Source organism: Euphorbia lathyris, chromosome 8 (genome assembly GCF_963576675.1).
Source record: "Euphorbia lathyris chromosome 8, ddEupLath1.1, whole genome shotgun sequence".
Taxonomy (NCBI): Eukaryota; Viridiplantae; Streptophyta; class Magnoliopsida; order Malpighiales; family Euphorbiaceae; genus Euphorbia; species Euphorbia lathyris.
This window is the reverse complement of record NC_088917.1, coordinates 51,523,532-51,549,482: the sequence shown is the minus strand read 5'-3', so window position 1 is coordinate 51,549,482 and position 25,951 is coordinate 51,523,532. Positions and strand designations below refer to the sequence as shown.

Here is a 25,951-nt window from a genome sequence, read left to right as displayed (position 1 = left end):
AATCAAACTTTTTGGACAAGTTCAGGGACAAATGATGTATTAAGCCTATAATAAAAGAAAGACATAGTCATCCATGAGTACCATAAAACTTCTCCCTTACATGAGGGAATAAATAGGTTTCCAATAATTCCATTTCATAACCAAACATTTAAGAATAAAAATTAGGCTAATTACAAATCTAGCCCAACTAAGAGGGGTTATTTACATATCTAATCCACTTTATTTCTATTTTACCAAATTAGACTATTTCATCCACTTTGGACAAAATTACCCTTAATTCTATTGATCGATGGATCGATTTCTGATATCAATCGTTAGCGATTTTTGAGATTTTTGAAGTATTATGTTTAATTTCCCGTAGAAATGGTATGTTTTTAGCTTATACGTCTGCTTTTCTCGCTGGTCTTGCCTCTTTCTTCATCTATAATGGTATCGTTTTAATTTTCTCAAATTTCCACCATTTTTCTCCATTGTTGTTGCATTTGTGACAAAATTTGTTGCATTTCGTCGCAAATGCGACAACTCTTGTTGCAGATGTGACGAATTCGTCACAAGTGCGACAAGAGTTATCGCATCTGCGACAAGTGTTGTCGCATTTGCGACAGGTGTTGTCACATTTGCGACGAAATTGCGACAACTGTTGTCACATTTGTGACGAATTACGAAAAGTTCGTCTTAAATGCAACAACAATGGAGGAAAATGGTGGAAAATATATAAAATTGAAACGATACCATTACAGATGAAGAAAGAGGCAAGACCAGTGAGAAAAGCAGGCGTATAAGTTAAAAACATACCATTTCTACGGGAAATTGAACATAATACTTCAAAAATCGCTAACGATTGATATCAGAAATCGAAGAAGATGAACCGAACAAGAAGAAGATCCATCGATCAATAGAACTAAGGGTAATTTTGTCCAAAATGGATGAAATGGTCTAATTTGGTAAGATGGAAACAAAGTGAGTTAGATATGTAAATAACCCCTCTTAATTGGGTTAGATTTGTAATTAGCCCATAAAAATTCCATACGAAAATAAGTATTTCATTCTTCTCATATTCCATAAATCAAACATAGACATAAAGATTTGTGGCTCCCAAACTTAACCCTAAATATACCCCTCATTTTCACACTAGGATTTAACTAAAAATTAATTTCAATAACTTGAAACCTCCATTTTTTAATTACTTTACCTCTGGTTTTGTCCTTAACTCAATACTCATTTTTGCTATTTTAATAAATAGATTTCCTATTTGTTATTTTAGTAATTATTTTCTACTCCCTCCGTTTTTTATTATATGACGTTTTAGCTTTTTGATTTGTTCTTTTTTATATGTCCTTTTGTATTACCAATGCACTTTTAGAAATATTTTCTCAATTTTGCCCTCATTTATGATAAGGGAGAAGTTTAACGTTAATGCAAATATTCCTAATTAAGCCATAAAAATTAAGAAGAGAGAATTTTTGCATAGAAAGTATAAATCTAGGAAAGAGGTATTAAGGGTAAATTAGTCATTTTAATAGTGCAATTAATGTTGCATTGGTCTTGATGAACAACCTTAAACGACTTATAAAAAAGAATGGAGGGAGTATTTACCTATGTTTATGCAATACTCCCTATTTTTTATTATCCTAATCTACCCAAACAATTCATGTTTCAGCCTCCATCCAATCAAATTACCAATTTCTATCAAATCCATATCACAGAATCTCTATCCAATATACTATCTGTCTATCCAATTTGAACTTCTATTTATTTATCCAGCAAAAATTTGTGTGACCAGCAGCAATTTGCAGAAGGAACAATCTTTACTAGCATGTTCACAGGCTTAAAAGGATACTACATCAGGAAACGCCAGCAAAAGCAAATGAGGACCAAATTTCATGACCAAACTAAAATTTTAAAATGCACCATATACTTTGTCTATTTCTTCTCCTCCTCCTGGTCCACATTGTATTCACTGTCGTCGTAGTCGTCATCATCGTCATCGTCATCTTCATCTCCATCTCCATCTCCATCTTCATCTCCATCTTCATCTTCAAGAAAGGATTTTTGAGAAAGTAAGCTGAGCTCACCTTGGACTTCCTCTTCGGTGATAAATTCCTCCCCAGTTTTTGTGGCTCGATGTTTAACAAGAAGCCATCTCAGCAGGCGGTCCTCCTTGTTTAAGTAATGAAGCTCCTTGTTAATGTTAGGTGTTGCCATCATAGTCATCTGCAGCAATTGTCCCTAAATAATAAAATGGAAAAGTGAGTCCCATTTTGTCAATCTAGTTTGTAAGATCACATTAAAAAAACAAAATTTCTTTGGAGTCGGTAGAATGATCATGCACACTGAGGATATTGAAAGTGGTTCGTAATACCTGTTGCTAGCAACTATACTGGGAAAAAGTTAATAAAAAAAGATATACATTTTCTTCACTGAAGGAGAGAACTTCTGGACATTCTTGATACAGTGGATTTCAACAGTGTGAATTTCAACATAACTTAAATGAATGAGAATTTCATATAGCAAAAGTTAAGATACAACATGGCGAAAAAGGCATGACAAAACCTAAGACGTCGAGAGCATTATCAGAAAGATTTTCACTTCCACTTCACACCCATAACATTCAGTCTACTATAATTTAGACATCAATTTCAAAATTACAGTTTATGGATACGTACAATTTAAAGCACCATAGACAATTCAACAAAGACAAGGTGTTTTGAATTTATCTTTTGCTTTCTATTTCTTTCTTTTCTTTTTTAATTCTCAATTGGATTCCTTGTCCTCACTAAATTCTAAAGTAGAAGTGAAACTAATCAAGCCCGTGAACAACCATCTCTGGTTAGAAAATAGTATTACACTTATTTGCCTTGAACTGAAGAGCATTCAAAATTTTGCTTAGTCTTCAATATCATATTTAGACTAACTTCCTATGTTGCATAGACACAAAGACGACTCGAGAAACGTTATTTTTAACCTTCATAAAATAGCCTTAAAACGAAAACAGACACAAAAAGCAGAAATGTTACTAAGGAGGAGTGTCCATGCAACATAGCTAACTTCTAAAAAGGGCAAAAAAGGAAAAACAAAAAAAAGGGAAAGAAAGAAAAAGATAGTCTGCATTATTAGAGCACTCAATGTTAGTATTTTATACTAGTTACACCAACCAAAATTTATGTTAAAAGAGCATCCAAAGAATTCAGTTTGTCAAAATATCTAGCTATAAGCAGCGATTGAAGAAAAAAGCGAACTAGACATGAAAAAGAACATCAAACTCTAACTAGAAGATACTCTGATTAAAAAGAAATTTGTGAAAAATGGCCTATGAAGAGAAGTAGTAAAAAGAAAGAAACTTATTTTATTTATAGCTATTGGAACAAAAGTATATTTACCTGAAAATATTTTCCATCAAGCTTCTTAATACCATAACCCAGTTGAACAGGGCCCAATGACTTTACATCAGTAAGAACGCCATTTCTACTGTAAACATGTTTTCCCACTCGAGCCACCAATTCCATAATCGCCTCCCGCTTTATATGAGGTTTCAGCAAAAGCATGCAATCATAAAGAGGCATTTTTCACCTTCTGCTCCTATTCAGATGAAGTGATCATTAGCTTACTTTTAAAGAATAAAAACAGAACAATGCAATGGTCATTCAATCAATCCTCCTTACATATCAATAGTTTCCGGAAGAACACATTTCCTAATCTTTTCATCATTTCAGGAAAAGAAAAATAACAGTAAACAAAAAAATTGTAGATCTAATTTACATGTGAGTACAGTTTCTCAGGACTAGAAAAGAGAAACGAGCATAGAAAGATTAATCCTTGAAAAAATGTATGAGTTCGGCAATGTGAGTTTAGGGCATTATTGGTGAGATTAAATTGTAATATAATCAGAATTAGGAAGCCGTTTATCTTGCACTGCTGAAACCAAATAATACTGTCAAAATTAAGCTTCAGCTTGCAGCAAATAACCAAATCAATTTAAGAAAGCATTATCTCAGCAGTTGTATAATTTGATAAATTAAAGCTAGGTTGGTGGAAGCCACTATGAAGGACAACCTAATAACAGTAAATTTAAGGAATAAATACCATTGATAGGAAAATTCGAAGATGGTATCTTTTACCTCGCTGGTAGCGGCGGCACACCGCTGAAATGATCAACAGAATAGCTTAGGCAAGGGATGATGCACAATGAAGCGAACAAGTCCCTATTGACGGATTGGCAGAAAAGCAGAAGGGATGGGGAAGCTGAAACAAGGCTTAGGGTTTTCAAAAATAACGGTGACGTTTTACAGGACTTCTATTGGATTATCATTTTAAAAAACTTTAGACTTCAAAAAGACTTGGAGGTGTTGGTATACGGGATACAGCAGTGTCCATACCTTAATCACCAAATCAATTTGATACAGCAGTGTTCTATTTAAAATCAATATTATGTAATTTAAATAGACTTAGGGGGCGTTTGGTTCACATGGGGTAAGGGAAAAGGAATGAAGAAAGGGAAATCAAAGGAAAGGAAAGGAATAGACATTGATTCCCCTATGTGTTTGGTTATGTTTAGGAAAGGGAATGCAATTCCACCCCATTCCCTTTGTGGATGTTTGGTTCAAATAGGGAATCAAAACTATTGTTTTTTTTTGGTGCTGCTACTCTTTATGATTTAAACAATTCAGCAATACATCTACAAGTCACTCTTGAGTAAGAGTAAGAGATGGTGTCATTAAAGCAATGTTGTATAAAGACAAATATCCATCCTTCTGCCATTGATAGAAATAGAAAGCATGGTGTTTCATAATTTATTTATTTATCTGCAATTTTGATATTGTAGAACAAATTGAAGATGAATGTGAAGCTATCATGAGAATAATATATTGCATCAACCAATAGACAACAAACACCATATTGAAGGTGGTAAAACTTGATAAATTAGTCCAACAAAAACGAGAAATTACAAATTACACATATTGGGTGCAGGACAGAACACACACAGGGTTGGATCATTTTTCATCTTCAACCATATGAATGGGACAAATTAATAGTGCTGTAGCTAGGATTGTGTAAGAATTAGCAACGTTGAGCGACTTTAGAACACACACAAAATTGGCATGTGATGGCTCCATAGCAAATGCTGGTCCAGATGAACCTGGCCTCATATTGGATTGAACTGGTAAATTCGGGTTCGACAAGGCTCTAAACCCATGATTAGGGTTATAACCACCAGATTGAAATCGAGCAAATAACACAGAAAAAAGAAAGCAAATAACACAGCAACTAACAGAGAAAAAGGAAAGCAACTGGTGTAATCAGCGAAGAGGCTAACTTACCGTGCCGGCGTGAGATGCGACCGGAGAAGGGAGAAGCGGCGGCGGCTGGAGAAGGGAGAAGAGGGAAGAGGCGGTCGAGAAACAGAGTCCGATATTCGAAGATGCGTGTTTGAGCTGGGAAAGGGAATCCAATTCCCTGCTCGGCCATAGGGAATGGGCTAAAGTGGGGTAAACCCATTTTTAAAATGGGTAAAGGAAATGGTTTTTTTCCGAAACAAACAATAACAAAGGGAATGAAACCCTTCCATTTCCATTCACATTCCTAAAACCCCCGAACCAAACGCCCCTTTAATATAATAAAATATACAGTAAAACCTCTATATAGGAATATACTTGGAACCGAATTATTTGTATAACAATTGGGAGGTTATTACTAAATAGAGTTTGGTATAATAAAAAATTTCAACACATATAATTTTAAATTTTAAATAATACCACTTGAAATTGGTTAAGATTATCATAGGCATACATGATTTATATATAATGTATAACAATAGACATTAATGGAATAAATTAAATATTTAGAATTTCAATTTAGAGTTTAGGTTTTCAATACATAGATAATTGAAAGAGTTTTATGGAAAAAATATAAACATCAATGAGAATACTAAATATTTATAATTTCAAGTTGTAGTTTGGATTTCCAACTCGTAAATAATTTCAATAGTTTTTTTTAATATTTTATGATTTAGTTTGAATTCTTAATATATACATATAAATATATAATTATTACTATATGGAGACATAATTTCTAAAGGTGGGACTTGAAACGTGTATAACAAATAACGTTTGGGAGGTTATTCCTATTTATAACTGGCCCAAGTTGGGACCGAGTTTTTTTATAACAAAATAGAGGTTATTCCTATTTAGAGTATTCCTATATAGAGGTTTTACTGTACTATTATTTTACTTTTATTTTATCCATGTCGTTGAAATCAATATTATGTAATTTAAGTAGACGTACTTTTGCCCGTTGTAAGGAAAAGTTTATTTTTCGTTTTTATTTAGCTATTTAGATTAATTTTTTTTGCTACTAAAACATGAATAGGGTCTCTGCCGTTAGCAAAATTAAAAAGTTTTAGGTTGATCCTGTCAATTTTGACATTGATAAATTCAAATTAGAAAATTTTGAGAATTAAAATATGCCCATATTAGATATTTTACATACTAACAACAACACTTCATCACAATTTTACCAAACACTAATAATTAACAAGTTAATAACAAACAGCTAACATATATACATGTATAAAATTATCAGAATTTATATTCCCAATTTAATCGAATTATAAATTGAAATTTCCATTCAGACAATCTTTCTCTTTGTTTAATTTATTCCGAGTTAGGCTGAACTTGAATTTAATCCAATTGAAATCCTTAGTTCACTCGAGCCCATTTAACATTGATATAATGCTCTTAAATTCATGCAATCGTGTTAGACATGTATATTAAGACATTACTAGAAACCTTATATTCGTATTCAGTCTTTTTTGCGAGTGATCCTGATAAGCCTATCTAGAGGTGGTGGTTAGACCGAACATCCGATTTGTCTTATGGGCATACAAGGCTTTAGCTAACCTTTATGATAATCTAACTCAGATAGTAATCTCGTGTGTAACCTTCGAACCTAATAGTAATCTCTTACTACACGATATCAAATCCAGCAAGAGTCACAGTTAAGTCATCCTCATTTATTGCTCGAATCCTTTCAACTTCAACTTTAGAGTTATTCCCTACATAGATCCACTTTGATCGTCCTCGGATCCATCAAAACTTGTGGCACCTGAATCAACAATCCACATATGACTAAATTCAGTTAAATGAGTAGTGGTATATATGCATATTTCCTTCATTTTAAGTTAATAGTATGTACATTAGAGGATTTGGAATCTTTTGCATAATGCATTTCCTTTGGCAGTTATAACACTTTACTTTAGTGCGATTTACTTTCTTTCTTCTCTTTTACTTCCTGTTCCCTTTTTGTTCAGGCTTCTCGATCTGCTTGTCTTTCCTTTTGTCCTTATCTATGTCAAAGAAACGTCATTTCTTCTTGCCTTGTTTGTTGGATTGATTTCCAACTAAGGAAGAGATAACACAATTTGCTTCGACATTTACTTTACATGCTAGCAAACATTCCTCCTTAAGTTCAAAGTGCCTTTTTGGCATATTCGAAAGTCTTAATGGTTGTTGAGTGGATTAGATGTATTTTCATATGCTCCCAGTTATTAGACCAAGAGCAGATAACTGCTTGAAATTATTGCCCATCTGTCATTACATGACTTGTCGCATTAAGATGGACGATCATATTGAATATCTGTTTGAGATGATTTTTCATAGTATGTCGTTTCTTATAGGTATCATAATTCATTTCATTGTTCATTATACATTAGTTATGCTAAGTTTCAATTAAGTTAATTTCTTTCTATTTTTTTATATTTTCAATTAGTTTTTTTACATGTATATTTTTAATATTTTTTATTCAAATTTAATTATTTTTTGCAATTTGAATTAATTCAAGGACATTTTAATTTGTTTTTTATTTTTTAAAAATTGTATTACACAATTTTCATGATTTATTATTTGTTTTATTGTGTTGATCGCGATTTATAGTCAATTTCATCTACTTTTATCAAAGTATTTCATTTTCATTAAATTTACAGAATGTTGAAATTATGTATTAGCTATTTTCATTTATTGATTATTAATGTTTTTTTTTCATTTTTAGTTATTTTCAAATATTTTGGATTGGTTTGTAAATGTTTATTTGAATGAAAATTATGATGGTGTTGTAATAGATAATTGATGTTTGTTGTATTTGTTTTTGTGTTTTATTTATATTTTTTTAACTACATTTTAAATTGGTGTTGAATTTTTGTATTCGAAATGAAAATACATTGAAGATGTCGTGATCAAAATTTAGTGATATGATTTGGAATAGAAGAACGTCGCTTATTCTTTTTATCGAGAATTTGAATGATAATAGTATTCTAATATTAAAAGAAAGTGATATTTATTTTCTTATGGATCGTATATATAATGTTTGATATTTTATAAATGTTGAAAAATATTACTTTATAAATCTTGGTTTCTATTTTTTAGTATTTTATAAATTATCTGCATGTTTGACATTCTAGAAAAAAAATATTGTATTTAGATAAATTAAAAAAATAGTAATTTATTAGTTTCTATATTTTTTATCATCATATTTTAATAATATATTAGTACGTTGTTAATTTATGTTATATTTTATTTAATAGTTTAGTTGCTTACATCGGTACTAATTTGGTTTATAATTCAAATATACGAAGGAGGAATAGTATAAAAGTCGGAAATATAAGAATCAATAATTTTTTTTTGAAAATAGGAATTAATAAATATTTAATAAAAAAATAGAACAATTGGTTGGAACTAGTATAGACGAAATAATGCTCCACTTCCATACTCTTTAAAATGAAAAATGATAAAAAAATCTGTGGTGTCAGTTAATCCGTTGGCACTCCTTCTGAAAGGCTCTGCTCTTGTTGCAGAGTTGTTTTGTTAAGTAAACACAGCGACTATGTTACCCACTTCACTCTCATCTCTTAACTCCTCCAATGTCTCTTCTGCTCCTTCCCTACCCCCATTTCCCCATTCATCTTCCTCCTCTTCTTCCTCTTTTTCTCTTTCTTTCCATCAATCTTCTTATCAGCCTCGCCGTCTTCTCTCCTTTGCTCCCAGCACTGGCACCGATTTGAGGCGATACACAAAACGCAAGGTTCTTGTTTTTCCTTAATTAATTACTTTACATTTTTGTTTTTTTGTATAAGTCAAATTAGTGTTGTTTGGATAGGGATTGAGGCTCTATTGTTCTGCTAGTGAGCCACTGAAGGTGATGATATCAGGAGCACCAGCATCTGGGAAAGGCACTCAGTGCGAACTGATAGTCAAGAGAGTAATATCTTCTTTTCAATTTCTTATTACATTTCTCCTTTCTCATTTCAGTCTATCTTTCTTATCATCATTTCTTTTTTCCCTCTTCTAACACTGTGTTTGGATGGGGTGTCATTATAAATCTGCTCAATTGTGGTAATAGGCTATAAAATATGTTATTGTGTTTGGAAATAAGGTAAGCTAAAATAATGGTTTAATGATGTTGTTGTATTTGGTTTGATGTTGAAGGAAGGTAAAGTTATATATAAAATTACTATTTGATTTGAGGTAAATGAAGGTAAAGTTATATTTGGTTTAATAATGTATGAGGAAATAATATAGAAAAAATGAGAATTTTTTGTAACATAAAGATATATTATCATGAAAATCAGTCAAATAACCCATCAATTTACCATCAATAACCATATCCATCATTTAAACCTCAAAACAAACACTGTGCAAGTCTTTGAATTGCACATTTTTCTGACTTTTTTCTCGTTTTGAAAGGTGAATTTGTTTTAAGCCTTGCAATAGTTTGTGCATCTGCATCAGTTTTTCTTGTCTTTTCATTCTGCAGTTTGGATTGGTCCACATATCAACCGGTGATCTTTTAAGGGCTGAAGTATCTGCCAGGACTGATATTGGAAATAAAGCTAAAGAGTTCATGAATGCTGGACGTCTGGTTCCTGATGAAATTGTGACAGCTGTACTGCAGAATTATCTGACTCATACGATTCCCTCTTTCCTTTCCTTGATATTCTATAAGATGGAATTTTTATTGTATAGATGGTGATGGAACGATTATCTCGTGAAGATGTAAAACAAAATGGTTGGCTTCTAGATGGGTATCCACGAAGTTTTGCCCAAGCAGAAAGTCTGGAACAATTGAAGATAAGACCAGATATTTATGTTGTATTAGATGTATGTAAAATTGCATCTTAACACAGTTAACCAATACTTTGAACATTGTCTGATCTGCTTTCCTTCAACTCCGATGATATTATTACATTTATTGTACAGGATGTCTCCTGTTATATTGTTTACCATGTCATAATATTTGATAAGATTCAATCTAAGTATATGGTACTCTCTCAGTCTTATTACAAAGTTTTGAATGAAGACTATTTGATTTTCATTGAAATCTTTAAGTTTTTGTTTGTACTGAATGATATATGTATTTGATTGTTCATGTTGTTTGACATTACATGCTTTTATTGCATTCTTTGATGATATAATTTTCCTGGAGAAAGCTGCCTATACCAAGGAACAGAAAAGTTCTCTTTATTAATATGCATTTGAATATCTTTATTTTCTAGGCTCTTATTAAGGGTTATCACGTTTTTGCTATCTTTAAAGATGCCATATAAATTATTTGAGTCCAGAATTATTTTAATATATACCTTTCATACTCAGGTTCCTGATGAAATTCTGATCAACAGATGTGTTGGAAGAAGACTAGATCCAGAGACAGGGAAGATTTACCACATAAATTTTTTTCCTCCAGAGACAGAGGAAATTAAAGCAAGACTTATAACTCGTCCAGATGATACTGAGGATAAAGTAAGACCAAAATTATATTATAATGACGCTGCACATATTTTGTTATCCATTTTTTAAGGACTTCTGAAGATATGGCCTGCATATATCTATTAAATAAACTGGATATTTTTTTTTCTTCTGGAAATCGTAAGCTATGGAACTTATAAGTGAGAGGAACTTGTAATATAACAGGCGTAAATCCTGGCTTTCTACTGGAATAGAATGAACAGATGCTGTAATACCTAGGTTACACATCGGTTTGATGCTCAAACTTCTCTCTCTCTTTGCATCAGAGGAGGTTTAATTGTTTAACATATTGAAATAAACTCACATAACCAGACACTTAAGTCAAATTTATGTACCATGTTCTTATAAATGTATTTGCTTATGTTGAAAAGGACTGGAAAAGAGAGCAATTGGTTGCTTTTGTATAAATCCTGTAACTGGATTTGTTTTTCTTTTCCAGAATTTTCTCTTGGTCTTTTACGGGTTCATGTGGAGAACGTTGCTATTATTGTTTTTGGTATCATTATTTCGTAGCTATAGCCTATCAGTTGCAGTATTCTATTTTAAATTATGTTCCTGTGTTACATTATAAAACAATTCCCTGCAGTTTTCTGTTTTTTTGGTTATGCTCCAGTTTACTATATGCCTGTTCATTTTTCTCTAAGAAATAATGTACTCAAAAGTTTACAATGTATTCTATCCAAAAAAAGAAAAGTTTAGGATGTCTTTTCTCGGAAATGTAAACTTGCTCAATAACCAAATCTTACTTTTCCACTCTCCAGGTGAAATCACGTCTTGAAATATACAAGCATAATTCAGAAACAGTTTTATCCATTTACTCGAATATCGTGGAGAAGGTAATTTCATGACCGTCTTACTGTTTTGGTTCATTCATTCACTCAGTATTTCATGTTTTTATCATTATTTTTATGTGTTATCATTTTGGTGTCAATTCAGATTGATGGAAGCCGCTCAAAAGAAGTTGTTTTTGAAGAAATTGATTATTTGCTCTCTCAAGTGAAGAGAGATAAAGTCAAACCATCAAAATCCGGTAAACGTCTTCAACATTTTCAAGTACATAATGCCAATTTGCATTAGATTTATGTATTTGTTAGAAGTTTACATACTAGTTTGTTTCTCTTTGATTTGTCTGGAAATAAGTTATTTGCACCACATGACTGTTTTAAGATGCATACTTGGCTTTCTCGTTTAAAGGTTTTTTTTTTTTTTTTCCTTTTTCTACACAGCATAATATTTTTAATATTGAATTGTTTGTGCAACTTGATTTTGATTTTTATATGGTTATGGAAATTTTAAGTTGTTCGCTGCTCTTGCAACTTTCAGGTCGTAACATATACAATTTGAATCTTTTGTCCCGAAAAAAACATCAAGGCCCTTAACTTTTTCGATTTTGATTTTTGAATTGTAAATATTGAGCTATCAGGGTTGCGGTAGGTTTGTGGCGGCCAGCGTAAAACTTAGCCACATCTTATGACATGAACCATACTATAAATACCGTTGGGGCGTTCCCTACTCAGCGACGCGCTGCACTTCCTAGACCCGGGTGTAGTGATAAATGTGCAAGGGTTGCTAGGTCGTCGCCCCGAAGCGGCGCGCCACCCCAGGACCTGGGGGTGGTGTCAAATATGCAAGGGTTGCGGGTAAATAAGCTAGTCCACGGTAATGGTAGGGGTAGGGGTAAGGGTAGTAGGTTACGCTTTGGGACATGGAACATAGGTTCTTTAACAGGAAGATTAGCTGAAATTGTAGATGTTATGAAGAGGAGGAGAATAAATATAATGTGCCTACAAGAAACCAAGTGGGTTGGAGCCAAGGCTAGAGAGATAGCTCCTTGGGTTTATAAGCTTTGGTACTCAGGAAAGGATAAAGGTAGAAATGGAGTAGGTATTCTTATTGATAGGGAGTATATTGATGATGTAGTAGTGGTGTCTAGGAAGAGCGATAAAATTATGAGTGTCAAGCTAGTGATAGGGGATGAGGTTGTGAATGTCATTAGTGCATATGCGCCACAAATAGGATTAGATGTCTCTATAAGACAAGCTTTTTGGGAGGACTTAGAGGAAGTGGTGCAACAGGTTCCCAGGGATGAAAAAATGGTACTGGGGTGATCTCAATGGACACGTGGGTTCTAGGCGAGATGGGTTTGAGAGTGTTCATGGAGGGTATGGTTTTGGAGATAAGAATGAAGCAGGAAATGATATTTTGGAATTCGCATCAGCCTATGACTTGAGTATCATGAACACATGGTTTATGAAGAGAACATCCCACTTAGTGACTTATCGGAGTGGCGGTAATGCGAGCCAAATTGACTTCTTCTTAGTAAGGAGTGCTTGGAGAAAGAGTTATATTGATTGTAAGGTGATCCCTGGTGAGAGTACGACGACCCAACATAGAGTAGTGGTGCTTGATTTTCGAAGTAGGAAATGTATAAGAAAACAAACACCACAAGTAGAGACTAATAGTGGTGGAAATTGCAAGAAGAGAATCAACAAAAATTTGTGGATGAGATGACCAAAAAAGATGTCTGGACTTGTAATATGGATTTAGATATAGATTCGATATGGACTAAGATGGAGCATAGTATAAGGGAAGTAGCGAAGGAAGTTCTAGGGGAATCTAAAGGTAGCATGCCACCGGGTAAGGACACATCTTGGTGGACAGAAGAAGTACGACAAGCAGTAAAGAGTAAGCGAGAATCCTATAAAATATTGGGGAAATGTAGGAGTGACGAGAACTACAAAAAATACAAAGAGGCTAAAAGGGAAGTAAAGAAGGTCATACGAGATGCTAGAGCAAAGGTGAATCGGGATCTCTATACCAGATTGGATACGAAAGAAGGGGAAAGAGACATATATAGAATTGCTCGGATGAGAGATAGGAAGACGCGAGATCTCGGAAAAGTTAAATGTGTGAAGGATGTGGACCAGCAAGTCCTAGTTGGAGATAAGGATATCAAGGAACGATGGAGGTCCTATTTTGATGACTTATTTAATGGAGATCGCAGACAAGATGTGGGAGATATAAGTATCCATCACGATATGATAAATCATGAATGCCTGCGGAGAATTCAAAAAGGTGAAGTCAAAATGGCATTAAGTAAGATAAAGTTGAAGAAAGCAGTAGGACCTGATGGCATCCCTATTGAGATTTGGAGATGTTTGGGAGAAAGAGGAATCGAATGGTTGACGACGTTCTTCAACAAAATTTGGAGAAACAATAAGATGCCATCAGAATGGAGGAAAAGTATCTTAATCCCGATGTCCAAGATTGTGCCAACTATCGGGGAATCAAATTAATAAGTCACACTATGAAACTTTGGGAGCGAGTGATCGAACAAAGGCTAAGGAGGACGGTGAAGATCTCGGAAAACCAGTTTGGCTTTATGCCGGGAAGATCAACTATGGAAGCCATCCATCTAATGAGACAATTAATGGAGCACTATCGAAATAAGAAGAAAGACTTGCATATGGTTTTCATTGACTTGGAGAAAGCATATGATAAGGTACCAATGGAAGTACTTTGGTGGGCCTTGATAAGGAAAGGCATTTCGCGGAAATATATTGACATCATAAAGGACATGTATGAGGGAGCATGCACGAGTGTACGTACTAGTGTTGGGAAGACTGAAGAGTTTCCTATTACGATTGGAGTGCATCAAGGTTCCGCACTAAGCCCATTTCTTTTTGCCATCGTTATGGATGAACTAACAAGTTCACTTCAAGATGGTATACCATGGTGCATGCTGTTTGCAGATGATATTGTGTTGGTTGATGAGACGAAAGAAGGAGTGGAGAGGAAGTTGGAACTATGGAGACAAACTCTAGAATCTAGAGGCTTTAAGTTGAGCCGAAGTAAGACGGAATATTTGGAGTGTAAGTTTAGCGGCCATAGGAGTAGGGAGGCAGGGACAATCACCCTAGATGGCAGAGTTGTTCAGGCCTCGGATTGCTTCCGGTATTTAGGATCTATTATCCAAACGGATGGAGAAGTAGATGGAGATGTTGCTCATAGGATTAAAGCTGGTTGGTCGAAGTGGAAGAGTGCTACGGGTTTCCTTTGTGACCCCGGCATGCCTAATAGATTGAAGGGGAAATTCTACCGGACGGCAATTAGACCAGCATTGTTATATGGTACGGAGTGTTGGGCAGTGAAACACTGCCACATCCATAAGATGTCGGTGGCGGAGATGCGTATGTTGAGATGGATGTGTGGTCATACGAGAAAGGATCGGGTGAGTAACGAAATAATTAGGACAAAAGTAGGGGTCACATCTATTGAGAATAAAATGAGAGAAAACCGACTAAGGTGGTTTGGCCATGTGAGACGTAGAGCGCTTGATGCGCCGGTTAGGAGAACCGAAGAGTGGCAAAGGGATGTAGTGGTGAGGGGTAGGGGAAGACCTAAGCAAACTTGGAGGAGGGTGATCGAGAGTGATATGAGTTTACTGGGAATTGAGGAAAATATGGTAGTGGATAGGACGGAGTGGAGGGAGCGAATTTGTGTTGCTGACACGACTTGATTTCACGGTTTTATATGATGGTTCATGTTAGCCGACCCCGAATCATTTCGGGACTAAGACTTTGTTGTTGTTGTTGTTGTTGTATAATGAAGAATGTACGCATATGATATTCACTTTGTATTCAAAGTTCAGTTACATCTGATAAACAAAATGTTTGAGTGCACACCTTAGGAGAGAAAATTTGACCACACTGAAACATTGTCAGGTATGAAGCTGACAGTTAGAAATTTTAGAAGATAGGAGAGAGGGCGAGCCTTGGCGCAACGGTAAAACGTTGTTGTCGTGTGACCAGAGGTCACGGGTTCGAGTCTTAGGAGCGGCCTCTTGCCAATTAAATTGGCAAGGGAAGGCTTGCCCCCAATACACCCTTGTGGTGGGACCCCTCCCCGGACCCTCGCTCAGCGGGGACGCGTAATGCGACCGGGCCGCCCTTTTTTTTTATTTTTAGGAGAGACAGAAAAGAATTAGGAGGAGAGAATAGAAAGAGAGAAAGGAGGAAATAGATTCTTCATTAAATTTTTGATGATTCCTAACAATGACTAAAGCCTCATTTATAGCTGTACTTAGCTATGAGGTGGCAAAAAGTTACTTAAGGGAAAAGAAATGACAGCTAGCAAAAAAACCTAACAATTAAGTGACTAGAACTTAACAGCTAAGCAACTAATAAAAGTAACTAAAAACTTAACAGCTAAGTAACTAATAATTCTGAAACTAATTACTTAGCTGCCCTACGTTTGTACGTAACAATACCCGTTTTGCACACACTTGTCCCCAAGAGTGAAAATACTCTAGAAATTGAGTGCAATCATAGCCGAATCCTCCCAAGTGGCATCCAGAGAGGGAAGCCAAGCCATTGGATGAGCAATTGGGGTGTGGCTGTGTTGTCAATGATAGCATTGCCAGTATTGAGAACCTTGTCTGGCTGAATGACAAAAACATCATCTTGAAGGGGTGGCAAGGTAGTCAAGACAGGCAATGTTAGAGGAGGTTTCTTCTTCAATAGGCAGATGTGGAACACAGGGTGCACCCTACAAGTGGCAGGAAGCTGCAACTTGTAAGCAATCTTCCCAATTCGTTCTAGGATTTGAAAAGGGCCATAATATTTAGCTGTAAGCTTAAGGGAACTCCTGACTGCAACTGTGGACTAGAGATAGGGTTGGAGCTTTAAATAGACCCAGTCTCCAACAGAAAACTCTCTATCTGTCCTTCTATATGCGATCTGTTTCATTCGATTTTGAGCAGATGTAAGACATCCCTTCAACAGAGACATCATGCGCTGCCTAGCCTCTAATAGACCCCCTACGGCTGCTACATTAGATTGAGTGGAGGGAAACACATGGAGGGTAGGGTTAACACCATAAAATGCCTGAAAAGTGGTCATGCGAATAGCACTATGGTAGCTTGAATTGTACCAATACTCTCCTAAGCTGAGCCAATTGGCCCATTTTGTTGGGGAAAGAAAACTCATACTGCGCTCTAAACACTGGTTTAGCCTCTCAGACTCCCATCAGTCTAAGGATGACAATAGAAGAGAAATAGAGGAATAGGAGGAAGTTTATTAATAGATTCTTCCAAGTAAGAAATTATCATAGAACGTAATAGGTGCCTGCAATTGTCTTCCTTGAACATCCTTAACCATCGGAAGCAGAATGAATTTTCTCTAGTTTAGGAATCCCTGATGTTTATACATGTGCATTCCTCCTCAATTTAAATATACAATTATTCTTTCAGATTACATGGTATCAGAGCCAAGTTGAATTCTAGGTGTTTTCTTCTGGGTTGCGTTTCCCAGCTTAGGTTTCTGCGACATTTCATCAAGGAGAAATTAGACAGTGGTTTGATATGCACTATGTATGTGCCAACACAACTTGCTGACATTCTCGCTAAGGGGTTAAGTAGCTCAATATTTGAAAATATTGCATCCAAGCTGGGAATGGAAAGTTCCTATTAACCAGCTTGAGGAGGAGTGCGGGAATTAGTGATATTATTAGCTGTAAATTACGAAGCAGCTAGTTGTTGACTATATGAGCGAACATGCCAAGCTGCAATAGGAGAAAATAGAGGAGCAAATACAACACCAAATCAATGAGCAATTGTAGGAGCAGTTGTAGGAGAAATGTTAGGAATTAGTCATATGCTCCACTATAAATACATGTAACTGAATCAAGATATGCAATTTACAATCATAAAATCTGATAGGGAGATTCCAAGTTGATTGTCGTTTTAATGAAAGAACCAAACACATAGAAGTTGAGTGTCATTTATGTGAGGAAAGTTAGAAGATGGTACAACCGCAACTCCATATGTCAGAATAGAGAGTCAATTAGGAGATGTGTTTACTAAACTATTCCTAAAGAGTCAGATTAACTATATTTGTATCGAGTTAGGCATGATTAATATCTATGGTCTAGCTTGAAGGGGAGTGCTATAGAATGTAATAACCATATGATATTCTTATATTCTTATTTTTGAGACCTTACGGTTTCTCTTAAATAATTTATTCAAAGAATAACATTATTCTGGTTCTTAAGTTTGCACACTCTTCTTACTTGCATATTTAACCATATTACATGCATATGAAAAATTGATCTCAACCCACACGTAAGTCAGTTGACATTTTCTATGATTAATTCATGCTTATTTTTCTGTCCTCCAATTCCAGAAAAATTAATATCCAAAGGTGAGAGCAGTTCTAATCAGACATCAATTCAACAGGTATATGGTTAAACTCTGGATTGTTCTTTCTTTTCGTCATCTTTGTGTTGGCTTAAAACAAGTCTTCTCTTCAAAAAAAAAAAAAAAAAAAAACAGAGAAGTCTGAACTCTGGAGACATAATTTTATATATGTTCTCTTATTTTTCTTCATCTCTTTATAGGATAAATGGAGGGGAATTCCTACTAGATTAAATAATATTCCTCATTCGAGGGAAATCCGGAGTTATTTCTACGATGATGTTCTACAAGCTACACTGAGAGCTGTAAATGATGGTAAAACGCGATTAAAGGTAAGATGTGTTTTACTTCTTTTATGATTACAGATTTGGTAGCTTGATTCAACAATTAGTTTGTGATTATTTATCATGCAAATATTGTACTGCAGTTACTTAGGTCCATTAATTATTTAAGGAAAACAATTTATTAGTTTTTGAGTTTCTACATATTACCACTAGTCAGCCCTATCTTAGAAACTACATTATAAACTTTTTCAAAATCAACTACTTATTCCCTCTGTCCAAAATTCAGTTAGTCAAAAGTTAAATTTTATACAAAATTGACAAGTTTATCGAACATTAAGAAACGTTATAATAACTTGTAATAGATGAGTAAACTTGCTATTCTGTATAAAATTTAATTTTTGACTAACAGAGTTCTGGAAAGAATGACTAAGCAGTTAATTTTGAAAAGTTAAGGACTCTAAAGTGTATTTTTAAATGGAAGGACTATAAAGTGTAACATGCAGAAACTCAGGGACCGATAAATTTACCCTATTATTTTAATATTGAAAAATAAATCTAATAACTTTTTAGAATTCTGAAACAGCAGAATTCTAACTAAAAAGAGTAATAGATAATACATGTTGTAAATAAGAAATTGCGATCCAAGTAATATACAATCCTTGGAGTAGAATCGGCTGTCAATCCATATTAAATAAAATCTAGTTCTTTTCATGGATCAGTTCTTGAGAAATTGACCAACAAGTTAAATTTAAGGCTTGTCCTTCCAAATGCCTTATTAACTGCAATGCACTCTGTTATTCCAAATTGACAGGTTGAGATTGCTATTCCAGAGCTGAACCCAGAAATGGTAACTGAATTTTTTTATGGAGTTCCCTATAAATTTAGTTGGACTTGACCATATGTTATAATGCACAGGATGTTTATCGCATAGGTACCTTGATGGAACTGGTTCGAGTTATTGCTCTTAGATTTGCTGATGATGGAAAACGTGTCAAGGTAGTCAATGACACAATTGGGCATATGCTGCTTACTTTTCTTTTCTTTTCTTTTTATCTGATTACTCAGAGATTTCTATATTAGGTCTGTGTTCAAGGTTCTATGGGGCAAGGCGCCCTTGCTGGAATGCCTCTGCAGCTTTCAGGCACTAGAAAGATTTTGGAATATATGGATTGGGGAGATTATGGAGCTCTTGGAACCTTTATCCAAATCGGTTCTATAGGTGCAGGATATACTGAGCCTTTTCCTGTCGTGATATGAAATTAAGCTTTGCAACTATCTGCTCTATCTATACCTTATTTTTCCTCTATTGATTCGTGGTTTCATACATATAGGACTTATCCTTTACATCTTATGTCCAACATGTTGATGCATGCCCGCTCATATGCATTCAAAATAGTTTCTCTTCTTAAAAGTAAATGCACCTTTAGTTACATAAACTTGTGCAAAGCAGAAATTTTTTGGCAGCTGTCTTGTTGAATTTGACGAGGAAGCCGAAGACCAAAGAAGTCGAACTCATCCCAACTAGGTTGGCACAAGAACAACAACCCAGCCAACAGCACCCCAAAAATTTATTAAGATAAATAAAGAATTACAAGAATAACGAACGAAAGTGATGAATAGAAGGAAAATAAAATTAGCAATGCCTCACGTAGGAGGTCCTATTAAAGTCATGAAATACAAAAGATGAACAAAATGTGGGGTAATCATCCCACCAACAAGCAGATGTCGACGATGCCCCGGCTTTGGAGAGGCAGTCAGCAACAGAATTTCTTTCTCTATATATATGAGTGATATGGACATGATTAGCGGTGATAATTTGAAGGCATTGCAGCCATTCCGCCATTAGCTGGCAGGGGACCTCTGTTCTTTTCTTCTTCATAAATCAATCAAATCATGTATCATTTTGGTCAATCTACAATTTCAAGCATATATGACAATTTCTATTAGAAAATAGGGGGTAGTTGATGACTCATTTGCATGTTTTTCATGTTCAAAAGCTGTTCATTTGCAGAAAACAGAGCTAATATGTTTGAAATAATGTAAGCATGGTATGGGTCTCCTCTCCTTCTATGTATATGTGTGTGTGTTGTAACAAGTTAAAATATATCAATGTAGGCTCTAAATCTACATGGTATCCCATGGATTCCTCTCTAGTTCCATGGTGTGTAACAATGTTCATATGCATAAAGTTTGTGGCAAATTAGTTCAAAGAAATTTACTGTGATTTGTGTGTGTACGTGTTCAGAAAAGGTTACATTTATCATTGATCAAGGCGATAAGATATTTTATTCAGCATTTACAGTTTTTTGAGTTTCACATAATACCATTCTTTCCTTATCTCTTGGTCTTTCTCTGTTCTCTTATTTTAGTATTATTATTCATGGTTTACATCAAGATCCAAACAAACATGTGCTTGGCCTATTGTGGTATTTATTAGTTTAACTGGTTGAAAGCCTGTGCTTTGCATGGACTGTCTTTCAACCTTTTATTTAAAAAATTCGAAAACATTAACAATTACTAATTTCCACAATAGAAATAAGAAAAAAAAAAAACATGTACTCACTTGTTATTGCATCATTTCAATTCGTTGCTAGTTTTGTAACGAAAATAATTATTCAACTTTTGATAACAATGTGCATACATAATACGCTTTTTGTGTCATGCAATCATTATTAAGTCAACAGATGTTATAAGCCATGAAATTTGTTGTTTTCAATTTTATTAATACAATTGAAAAGACAACTGGACACAATCTCACATCCTAATCTAATTTTGTAGTCTTCTGCATTTTATTGAGTTCAGGAAAGGCCTGTCTTTAATCAAATCCAGAGATGCTAAATACAAATAACACTTTTGTCTCTGTGCATACACCTATGATATTATTCCTTACCATTACTCATTATTTCAGAATTTTCATTTTGAAGTTATACATCATCATTTCTAGACAAGATATGTTATACGAGTATATTGCCATGTAATTGCAACTGTTATCTGATATAGAAGTTGTTAGGATCCTTACATGTTCTTTCTGGTTATACTTTTTACGTAATGAATTAGTGAAGTTTATGTATAAACGTTCCTATTATTTTATATCAATTGCAGGTGCAAAAGAAGTTGATGAACAAGACGACATATTCATTTTAGTGGCTCCTCAAAATGCTGTAGGGAATTGCATTATTGATGTAAGGTTCTTCAGGAGAAATTCTTGTGCATGCTTCTGTTATATGTTTTTGTCATAACTTTGAGATTGAATTCATAGGATCTAAAAGCCATGACAGATGTTGCTGGAAATCGACCAGTTATTCTTGTTAATCCAAGGCTCAAGGTTAAGGCCCTTAACTAATATTTATCTGAATTTCTTTTACATGCTGTTTAAAAAAAGAAATGGAAACCGGCCCTTTAACTCTGCTTGTGAGATCAAGTTGCCTCAAAATGAACTTTTGATATAAATTTAGTCAACTTGCATTTTTAACACGTGTTAGTTTCTGATGTTGACACGTGGAATTGAGACTAATTTTACCATAAATGCCAAGTTAAAGGAGTAAATTGATACTCAAATTTTATTTTGGATCAAATTGACCTAGCAAGCCTAGTCTAAAGATCAACATAACACTTTATTCGTTTCTTTTGCTTTTCATATATGTACTAGATGGTTGTGCAAACTGGATACAACTGCCTTGCCTGAGCAAATACTCAGTTACCTTTTTTTTCCTGCTGATGGCTAGTTCTTTATCTTGGGTCGGGTCTCCAGTATGAAAGTGGGTAATGGTTTAAACCAGTAAGACAGCCTTCTTGCCAACGTAAGGGGAACGCTGTACATAGAAGACCCTAAAGACTATTTTGCAAAGGTCTAATGCATGCAGGATCCAGTTTCCATGCATCTTACATATTCCTGCCTATAGCATCTAATAATGTCTGAAATCTGTTTATTGAGAATGTATTAAATGATCAAATGTTATACATTTATTGTACCTTATTGGAATCTTCAATTTCAGGACTTACCTGCTTCGAGTGGGATAATGCAAGTAAGTAAATTATCAGTAAAGCTCAAGTGAATTGATATCAGAAAGATTGCAGCAGTTCCTAAGTAAGCTACCTACTTCGTAGACAATGGGCCGAGACAAAAGACTGGAGTATGCTGCATCTTTTGAGAATTGCTATAACTTCCGGCTTCTCTTCTATGCAGGAACTCAGTATCCTATTATGGGAGCTCTCAGGTATGGATGTTACCTAATTAGCAATTCTCATCTATACATGAGAATAACAAGCAAGTTAAAATAGCAGTGCTTCCATCACGGAGTTATTTTGTCTTCTCAGTTCTTTGAGTTAAGTTTCCGTTTAGCCCATTGGCTTAATGTCAAGCATGATTAGTGTGTCAATAAGAGCTACATTTTAACAAAAATTGAAGTTTAAGAGTTGAATTTTACCAAATCCTCTTCTGACAATGACATGACAATTTTCACGCTTGGAAGAGAGTTTTTACAAGTCTGATGGGGCTATAGGGGAGAGTTAACAAGTTTTTTTCTTAAACATATGGGAGAATGATTTGTCAAAATTGCAATGTCAAACGAGGGTGAAATAGGTCACACCCTTTCAACCAAGTCTGATGTCCGTCATGTTAGCCAATGACTCAATACATGTGACTATAATTTATTGATAGTTCAGTGTGTTAAATTGAAAGATGAATGAGATGAGATCATGATACTTTTTCCCATTGATGTATAACAATTTTTTATTTTAAAACCCTCTGCTTCAACTATTTGCATGACAACGTGGAATGGTAATTATTTCTCAATGATTTCAGGATGTCTTACCCATATGACTATGAAGTGTATAAGAGAATTGATCAACCATCTGGAGGCGAAAAGTACGAAATGATGTCGACATTCAGCGAGAACCCAAGCAGTGATGATGTAAATGACGCCTTCATGGGGATTTCAAGGTAACTCAGCCACAATGAATTTGTCTTTGTTGTAAGCAGGCATAATGTTAATGTTCTCTCTTCTCTTTTTCCTTCTTACATATTATATATTCCTATACTGACTTGATTGTATCATTATCGTTATTATTTATAACTGCAGAAACGAAACCAAGAAAGCCTCCGGATTTTGGTAAGCTTTATCCATGTCTTGCCAAATTAGCAGTGTCTTAATGCTCTAATTGTTTTGATGGCTTATTGCCTTCCCTTGCAGGGGTTTCTTGAGCGGTGTATTTTGAGCAGAAACAAATTGGTAAGTAAAATTTTATGTGTCATGGTCTAATGCTATGTAGATATTGTCCTTTTTTTATCCAAATCTAACACCTTGGTCTTACAGCATCTGCATGTATTAGAAACACGCCTTACTAATATATCTGAGTAACTCTCTCTATTTCCAATATGGGATTCAGTTCATTATTATTGGCCCATCGCCATCCATGTATTAGAAGTACTTTTATTTGTTAATGCTCTTGTATTTTTTGTGTGGGCCAAAATATCATTTCTAATGGTTGCTTAGAAATGCAGGATTTTCAGGAATTTGTGTATCCGAAATATGTAGATAGATGCCTGGTGGGCTGGGATGCATTTCAGGGAGCTAGCTAATGCCAATCGATAAGTTTATATTTGTTTCATTCCACTAATGCTATTTATGAGTTTTATTCACATTGCTTTGCCGGCGAAGTTCACCAACTTCAGAAATGACTGTCAATATTCTGTATTTTGTTGTTCTCTTGGAATATAAATGGAAATTTCTAAATAATTCAGAATCTCTCGTATACTACAACTAGGAGGAATCTAAACTAATTGGGAATCTCTAAGAAATTTGATGGGTTCCGAATCCATAAAAAATAATTACAAACTTCTCTTTGTATAAATTGTAATTAGAGTAATTAAAGGTTGAATCCAAGGGATTAATACCAATTTAATTTTAAAAGGCAACCAACTTTAAATGACAAAATAAAAGAGGCGGAGGGTGGATACTTAAAAGGATTTTTAAAATTGGTTAGACATTGAATCCTCTTCCAATTAAATTTTATGTATATGTTAGGACTCGAACTTGATCTCTAGCTTAAACAATTTGAGATCCTTAAACACTCAAACCAATTTTGATTGGTGAATATTAGTAACTAAATTCTAAACCAAGAAGTAAAATTCTATATAAACAAATTAAATGTATTGAGAAGATTAATAGTTGAAAAAATATAGTCAAAGTCATTCATAGTTTAGGATTCAACTTTTTCTAATCAAGGACAAAAAATATAATCTTAAAACAAGAATGGAGAACAAACAGAAAGAAAAATAAACACTAAAGAGGCTACTCTAAGTAGCAATGATTCGAGAAGAAACGACTCCCAGATAGTCCTCCCATAGGAGATCCTTGATCTTGACAGGTGTCTGGTTGTGGTTTGCAGTTCCTACTGGATGCTCATGAGCTAGGGACGCCATTAAGTCTGCACACCTATTCTTTTCCCTACGCATGTGTTCGATGCAGATCTTCTCAAATTTGGGGAGTAGGTTTTGAATCCCATGTACTAGTGATCGTGTTGGGTGGTGAAGGGGCCACATGGCTTGCAGGATAACTAGTCATTTGAATAAGAAGATGGTCTTCTATGGAGCTTCTAACTTCTGCGCCTGTTTTGCCAATTAAGGAAACTAGCCGTTTCTTTCTTCACATTGGCTTACCTACTCTTAACGGTCAAAGCGAACCCTCTTTCAGTGTGCCCTAGACTAGCGCACTCTTGGCCTACGCCTAGGGCCGTCCATAGGGATAATTTAATGAAATAGAGTTTATTGAGTGAGTTCCACAATAATAATGTGTCGCTGATTTTTTATGTGTATTAAAAGGGTGGTTGGTTACTCATTTTTCTCATCATGTTTGCATTTTCACTCCAAAAATGAGACATTTAGGCGTTTGGGTCGTTACCTTTTGTTTGTCTTTCATGACTAAAAAGTAGTTTTTTTTATAAAAGCAGGAATCTCTGCTTTTTGGAAAAACAGTCTTTTCAAACAGCAAACCATAACAGCAAACAAAAACAACAAGTAGCAGGTAAACCAAACGGGCCCTGAGTGATTGTGAGTATGAAGCATTGGAGATGTTCTAAAAATATAAGAAGACTTTTGATTTAACCAAGAATGTACTTTTGATAACATCAAAAATCAAATTTGCAATTATCGTTTTTTGAGAAGTACATGTCCATGCTTAAACATATAAAGTTGTAAATTTTTGCTCTAACATTGCTAAGCGGGAATACTTTTATCCATATATGATTGAAAATTTGAATAGACAAATTATTGTTATTTGATTCGCTATTTAACTATCACATAAGAACTTCTAAATATTAATTAGGTTTAAAGTATTTACTATGTTGCAAACACAATTATAAAAAAAAATTGTCAAAAATTAAGTCTGCAATGTTTAAGTTTATCACAAAAATTTGCTTAAAATATATACTACGTTACTATCACAATTACAAATAACTTGATAAAATGTACGAAATCGTTCAATTTATCAATAAATTTGTTTGTAATGTGAAATAATAGCCAACCAACCTCAAATTTTCTATTAGGTAGGAGTATATTTGATCTTGTTAGGAAACATTTGGACGTAAAGTTTTACCATTCCATACGTTGGAAATAAATCTACACTTCACCCTAAATGATAGAGAAATTTAAACCACTCTCCCAAATATATAGTATAGATTAG

General features: G+C 34.5%; 2 protein-coding genes across 7 annotated transcripts; one reads left to right on the top strand and one right to left on the bottom strand.

Moving 5' to 3' along the window:
- Positions 1–1,732: 1,732 nt before the first annotated feature.
- On the bottom strand, positions 1,733–5,462 carry LOC136203798 (uncharacterized). 2 transcript variants are annotated; one of them, XM_065995032.1, is made up of 3 exons: positions 5,319–5,462; positions 3,381–3,579; positions 1,733–2,229 (listed from the first exon to the last, which is right to left on the bottom strand). In XM_065995032.1, exons 2-3 carry the CDS (start codon positions 3,561–3,563, stop codon positions 1,924–1,926), a joined length of 489 nt encoding a protein of 162 aa, XP_065851104.1. In that variant the 5' UTR covers positions 3,564–3,579; positions 5,319–5,462; the 3' UTR covers positions 1,733–1,923. The 2 variants fall into 2 exon arrangements, with proteins under 2 accessions (XP_065851104.1, XP_065851105.1); XM_065995033.1 differs by having other exon boundaries at positions 3,381–3,573.
- Positions 5,463–8,784: 3,322 nt separating this feature from the next.
- LOC136202776 (adenylate kinase 5, chloroplastic) lies at positions 8,785–24,016 on the top strand. Of its 5 annotated transcripts, none has more exons than XM_065993647.1 (20): positions 8,786–9,072; positions 9,148–9,249; positions 9,805–9,933; positions 10,014–10,148; positions 10,641–10,787; positions 11,555–11,629; positions 11,730–11,823; positions 17,975–18,027; positions 18,189–18,317; positions 19,081–19,116; positions 19,185–19,265; positions 19,350–19,488; positions 21,372–21,451; positions 21,529–21,594; positions 22,265–22,294; positions 22,377–22,486; positions 23,074–23,211; positions 23,351–23,380; positions 23,462–23,500; positions 23,782–24,016. In XM_065993647.1, exons 1-19 carry the CDS (start codon positions 8,875–8,877, stop codon positions 23,484–23,486), a joined length of 1,797 nt encoding a protein of 598 aa, XP_065849719.1. In that variant the 5' UTR covers positions 8,786–8,874; the 3' UTR covers positions 23,487–23,500; positions 23,782–24,016. The 5 variants fall into 5 exon arrangements, 3 of the variants coding, with proteins under 3 accessions (XP_065849719.1, XP_065849718.1, XP_065849717.1); XM_065993646.1 differs by having other exon boundaries at positions 23,765–24,016; XM_065993645.1 differs by having other exon boundaries at positions 8,787–9,072; positions 23,773–24,016.
- Positions 24,017–25,951: the final 1,935 nt, after the last annotated feature.